This window comes from Trichechus manatus, unplaced genomic scaffold, assembly GCF_000243295.1.
Source record: "Trichechus manatus latirostris isolate Lorelei unplaced genomic scaffold, TriManLat1.0 scaffold00120, whole genome shotgun sequence".
NCBI classification, from domain to species: Eukaryota; Metazoa; Chordata; class Mammalia; order Sirenia; family Trichechidae; genus Trichechus; species Trichechus manatus.
In genome coordinates this window covers 2,529,027-2,535,026 of record NW_004444056.1, presented here as the reverse complement: position 1 = coordinate 2,535,026, position 6,000 = coordinate 2,529,027, and the positions used below count along the sequence as shown (strand labels likewise).

The 6,000-nt window shown below is 58.9% G+C and overlaps 1 protein-coding gene across 3 annotated transcripts in view; it reads right to left on the bottom strand.

Annotated features, from left to right (window-relative positions):
- Window positions 1-2,060: 2,060 nt before the first annotated feature.
- FGD3 (FYVE, RhoGEF and PH domain containing 3) overlaps window positions 2,061-6,000 on the bottom strand; it is an 88,828-nt gene continuing 84,888 nt past the window's right edge. For all 3 annotated transcript variants that reach the window (XM_023738610.1, XM_023738611.1, XM_004384246.3), the window contains one exon: window positions 2,061-4,702. In XM_023738610.1, the coding sequence (XP_023594378.1) occupies window positions 4,484-4,702 (219 nt within the window). In that variant the 3' untranslated portion in view covers window positions 2,061-4,483. The remainder of the gene's footprint in view (window positions 4,703-6,000) is intronic.

Below are 6,000 nucleotides of genomic sequence, written 5' to 3'. Positions count from 1 at the left end.
GCCCACTGGCCTCCATTCTCTCTCACCAGGAAGTGGCTTCCTCTGCTAAGGGTGTGGGGAGTGGGGCTCAGAGGAGGCGCGGGAGGCAGAGGCCGAGAGCTACTCTGTGCCCACAGACGGAGCGGGGAGTGGAGAGTGCCCAGGAGGCAGAATAAGGGCCAATGGGGAGGGGGTTGGGTGTGCTGGTGGGCAAGATCCCAGGCCCAGGGAGCACCCAAGCCAGAGCCGGGAGGCTGGTTCCCCTCCAAAGCCCTCCTCCTTGAGGGAGCATGCTAGGGCAGGTGCTTTCCAGCTGGAGCTACCTTGGTGGATGGATCCTGTGAAGACCAGTGCAGCAGGTGCAGTGCACGGTCCTTTGCTGATGATGGCTCCCGTCTTGAAGGGTTGTGCAGCTTGGGCCCTCTCTGAGCCTCAGCCTCCTCTTCTGCAGCAAGTGGGGCTGGCTGTTGAGGATGGTTTGGGAGCTGAGGCCAGCTCTGCAGCCTGTCTGGCATCTGGGGTGCTAGGTAAGTGGCAGCCCTTGGGGCTGGCTCTCTTGCTTTCAGCCTATCATGGGCAGGCAGAGCCTGGGGGCACCCACCTGAGGCCCTGCGGTGAAGCAAGTCCACAGTGATGTGGAGCTAACGTCTTCTGTGCCTGTCCCTGTCCCCAGATGCGCATTCAGATCCTGCACACACTAGCTGGCCACTGAGGCACGGCCCACTTAAGGTTGGCCTAGACCACGTGATTAGTCACCAACATTTAAAAATCAGGCTATTTCATAAAGACATCTGGATTTCTTTCACCTCTTGGATAAACTGGAAGCTCTGAGCACTTGGGTCACGCCTGCACGTGGGCATGGCTGGCTGGGGCTCACTACCTGGCCAGGGCACCGTGGGCTGACTGCCTGCTGGGCCTATAGGGGTCTAGGGGTAGTCCTGCTGAAGATGAGGGGCTGTGGTCTCCTTGCTGGCCTCCATGCCTCCAGCTTCACCCCAATGTCCCCACGTGGGACCTGTTAGAGCCCTGCCACTCACATCCCTCTTCTGCTCACTGCCCCCTGGCTCCCATGCTGACCAGACCCAGCAGGACCTGGCCACAGCCTTACTCCCCGCCCCTCGGATGCTTAGCTCGCTCCTGTCTCCCAGCCTTTGCATGGCCCCAGCACCCTTCCCGCAGATACCCACTGGGTCTCGACCTCATCCACTCCAGGGCGACCTCCATGGGGCTCCCCAGTGACCCTCGGACCACACCTGCCTTCCCTACTCACCTTCCCTGCTTTTTGTCCCTCTGATCCTGGCCACCATTCCCTGTAACTACACGTTTACTCATTCAGTGTCCCAGACAAAAACGTCAGCTCCAGAAAGGAGGATTGTCTGTCCTCTGTATACAGTACAGGTTTCCTGAGAGAGTCGGGGAGGGATGGGCTGAGGGACAGGCCCCCCTCCGCCTCCCTTCATTGACAATGCCTGGGAGTATAGTGCTCTATTAACTCCTGAGCTGCTGAGGTGGCAAGGCACTTGCCTTGTATTGGGGGTGCCAAGTGAAGGGATGGCAGAAGGGGGGACCCTCCTGAGGTGGCTCAGAGAAGGGGCCTGGGTCTCCACTGGCGGGCAGAGAGCTGGGGAGAAGGTAATCTCTGGGCCTCCGAGGACCCTCAGCCCCGGCAGGTGCAGCCCCACACGGAGGCCAACTCAAGCTGCCCACTGGGCTCTGCGAGACCCTGCCCAGTGGCAAGCCGACCTCGTCCTTATCTGACAGCCCCACCTACAGCTGGCGGGGCTTTTGCCTCAGTGTCTCCGTTTACGCAGATGTCGGGGGAACTTGCGGTCGTGGTGAGGTGGCAGCAATGGCAGCGACTGGTCCAAGAGACAACATCCCAACTCTCAAAGGCACTTCATGGGAGCCTGGCCCATAGCAGGTGTTCCGTGCACACCACTGAATGAGCTGTCAGGCTCTGGAGAAGACCCAAAGGCGAAGGCGGCGAAGGAGAGCCGGAAGTGCCCACGCACTGAGCAGTGTGGGGAGGGGTGGGCGGCCCTGGGGCTCCTCCAAACAGCGCCTCTGCCGCTCCCTCTCCCTGAGCGGGGGGCACTGGGCTCCTTCAGGGCTGGCCAGACCCCGTGCAGGCAGGCAGGGTCTGATTCTTTCCTTGCCCAGTAGCGGGCACAGCTGCTTCCACTTACCAGGCCTCAGGTTCCTCAGGTGTAAAATGGGGCCAGGACGCCCACCACAGGGTGCGGAGTGTCGATGTCAGGACACGTGGCAGGGCCCAGGTATACAGCAAGGCACAGTCCGGGTAGGCACAGGGCGGCAGGGACTCTTCATAAGCTCACCTGTATCTTGCTCCACCTCACCTGTGACCAGTCACCCATCCCAGTCATCTCAGCACCCGGGTCAGAGCCCCTGGGTCACCCAGGGCTGTGTGGCAGCCACCCTTCTGAGAGGTGTCCCTGTGTGGTGCTGTGGTTGTGCTGCCAGGGAGCGGACAGGGCCAGCCCTCCCCTTCTAGAAGGGCTCGCCTCCCTAAGTGACTGGACGCCCCTCCACCATCGTCCCTAAACAAGCCACTCTTTCTCCCAGAGGTCCTCGGGGCTCTGGTGCAGATGGACCCCATGGCCTTCCTAACGTCTCCCAATACCTCACACTGCACATCTGTGGCCTGAGTGTCCCTGCTAGCCGTGACAATCACTCCTGTCCACCTCACAACAGGCTCAGTGCTTGAGTCAAGGCCCCGGCCACCTGGCTCCTGGCCCTGCATCACCGGGAGGCCTTTGGAGACCCCAGAGGGGATAATGTAGCACCTGCAGGCCTGGTCATGCAGCCTCCCCACTCCCTCCGCCCAACACCTGCTGACTATGCAGTTTTGAGTCCCTCTCTGAGCTTCTCAGTCCCATCTCTTGCTGTCAGCATCCAATGAGCTGGAGTTTGCTTACCACCATGCCAGGCCTGTCGCCCCCCACCTCCCACCCCCGCTGCATTCCCCCCATATCCCCCTGAGGGGCCAGTAAAGAACTGAGGCTGCATGGTCCTCCTGCTGCCAGCCTGCTTGCTGGCTGCCAGCATTTATTTGTGCAGATGAGCCCTTACGCCAGCTCACAGAAGGGACTCAATGTCCGGGGACTTCCTGGACGGTAGGCAGGCTCACCCAGACCTGCCCGCCTGCCCCTTGCAGGCCTCAGACACAGTGTGTCTGGAGCAGGGGACCCCTGCCTCATCCCAGCACTGGGTAGTAGACTGTGAGGTGGAGGAGGGGACACTCTGACCCTCGCCAGCCCTCAAGGGTAGAGTAAGATCTGGAATCAAGAGGAGTTGGGATCCAGAGCCATGCTCAGCTTCACCTAGTGTAGACAGGGCAGCAGAGGTTGCAGAGGAGCTGGACACAGGGTCTCTGGCCTGCTCTGTGGGGCAGCTGCAGACACGAGATAACAGGCTGTAGGACTTCCACCAGTAGGGCAGGGCCTTGGGAAGAGCTCAGACCACTGAGCACAGCCATGGCTGTCCCCTTCGTGCTGTGCTTCATGACCCTTAGACAATTTTTATTGAGAATTTGCCCTCCCGCCCTCCTGCCAGCCACACTGCTCTTTGCAAGACGTGTTGGGTAACATTGAGCAAGTGGCTGCCCCTCTCTGGGCCTCAGTTTTCTCATCTCTGAAATGGGGGCCCCTGCGGCACCAGGTGCCCCAATAGCGAGCACAGCCAGCAGCTGCTCAGCCACTATCAAGCAAGACCGGCTCCTCCTGTCCGTTATTATCAAGACCCTGAGCGCTGCCTGTAACTCAGCTTCTGCCTTAAATCAGCCATAACTAGCCAAATCAGTTTACTAGCCTCAAAAGTGTCCTAAAGTAACCTAAGTCTTATTAAGACCTAATATTAAAATCGCCACCGAGGGCAGGACTTATCTGCCATTTTCTGTAAATAATGAAGGAAAAAAATGCAATTTGTCTTACTGCACCTGCGTGCCATGATAACCTCTGTAGTCCATGATGTTTGTACGTACTTCCTCGGGACAGACGGTATAGAAGTTTCTGCCTCCCTTTGTTCGAGGAGCTTGATTTAAGGTATACGCCTCCTTGCTCCTTGCCTGTTCGCTTGCAATAAATGCCCTTCCTCCTCCTTGCCGGCTACCTGGGACTTTACTGATGAGAAGCCGCACTGGGCAGGACCTGCTTCGGGTAACACCCCTGGCCCTGGGTCCTGGGCCTGTGACCTGAGCTAACCTGTTGGCCCCCGTGTCAGTCCTAATGCCTTTACCTGGTAGAGTGAGCACAGGGGCAAATGTAGGGGTGTGAGTGGCAGACAGGCTGAGAGGTGGGAGGCAACATGGCTGCACTGCATCGCTGCTCTGCGGGACATCGCACACCAGCACCAGGGGGCTGCATGGAGCCAGGCGGGAGGAACCAGAAGAGCCTTGAGGAGACAGGGCCTGGAGGGGCCTTGGGCCACATCCTGGCAACAGGCAGAAGGCTTGGCTCACGGAGCTCTGTGCCCACGAGGCCTAGGACTATGGGGTCCCCGGGCTGGGCAACACCGGGTCCCCGTGAGCAGCGGCACTGAGGGCCTCCAGCCACCGCTGTTGCAGCTCAGGAGTCTGGGTGTCCAGGTACAGGCACAGGTGTGCGTGGTGCAGCTTCAGCAGGTGCCGGAGGTCAGGCTTCTCTGCGGGGTCTGGGGCGTTCACCTTGCAGCCGGGCAGGGGAATGGTGCGGGGCAGCTGTCCATCCTGCAGCAGGGAAGGGTGGGTGAGCAGCCCCGCCTCCAGGTAGCCCGCTCCAGGGCATTTCCCCCTCCACCAGCAGAAGGGCGGGCGCTGAGCTGGACTGGTGAGATGCCCACCCTGCCTTGGACCCGCCGCACCCCTCCCCCTCGGCCAGCTGTCCCAGAGTGAGGGGACCGGGGACAGGCTGGCCACAGCCCAGGGCGGGCGGCTGGGGATGCCCTGCCCCTCACTTTAAAGGCATCTAACAGATGGGGTCATAGGGACCATCAGACTCTTGCCCACCCTCGGACTGCCCCCAGCCCCACGGGACACCAGGCAGGGACTACCTGAGACACAAGGAGGCAGCATGTGGGACTCATAGGAGGCTGCATGGGTCCCTCCACTGGACAAGGAGCTTGCCAGAGAGCCCGAGTTCAACTGCCCCTTCTTTCCTAGCCACAGAAGCCTGCCAGGGTCTGTGCTGGGAGAGGAGGCTGGCTGGAAATGCCCCCCTCTTCCTTCCTCTCTCCCTTGGAGGAGTTAGCCCAAGCCTCTGCCCGCATTCGGGGCGGCATGGGTTCTTCCACCCCGCCCTGCCCCTCCTCTCCCACCAACAGGGATGAATGAGTGAGTGAGTGAGTGAAGGGATGAATGAATGCAGGGGGAAGGACAGCCCCCTCACCCGGCTCTTTCTCAGGGGTCCAGTGGCCCTAGTGCTGCTTGGCACTAGAGCCCCACCTGCCCAGGAGAGCGCTGGGCCTTTCCATGCTCCTGACTTTCTGATGGGGGACTGGGGTGGGTGTGGGGCACAGCAGGGAGTGTGGTCTTGGCTGGGGGTCCCAGGGCCAAGCCAGCCTTCAGTGATCATTTGTTTCTGGGGTGCCTGTTTTGGTTGTCTCTGCCTATCTCTATAGAGTACAGCTGACTCACTTCTTAGAGGAGTGAAATTTAACATTTCCCTTTAAAACCTACACAAAGAAAACCACAAAACATTACTGCAAGAAACCGAAAGAGACCTAAACAAGTGGAAAAACATATGATGCTCCTGGGTAGGAAGACTCATCATTGTGAAAACGTCAGTTCTACCTAAAGCCATCTACCAATATAATGCAATCTTTATCCAAACATCAAAAGCATTCTTTAACGAGATGGAAAAACTAACTACTAACTTTATATGGAAAGGAAAGATGCCCCAGATAAGTAAAGCATTACTGAAGAAGAAGAACAAAGGAGGAGGTCTCATACTACCTGATCTCAGAACCTATTATACAGCCATGGTAGTCAGAACAGCCTGGTACCGGTACAACAACAGACTCATAGAC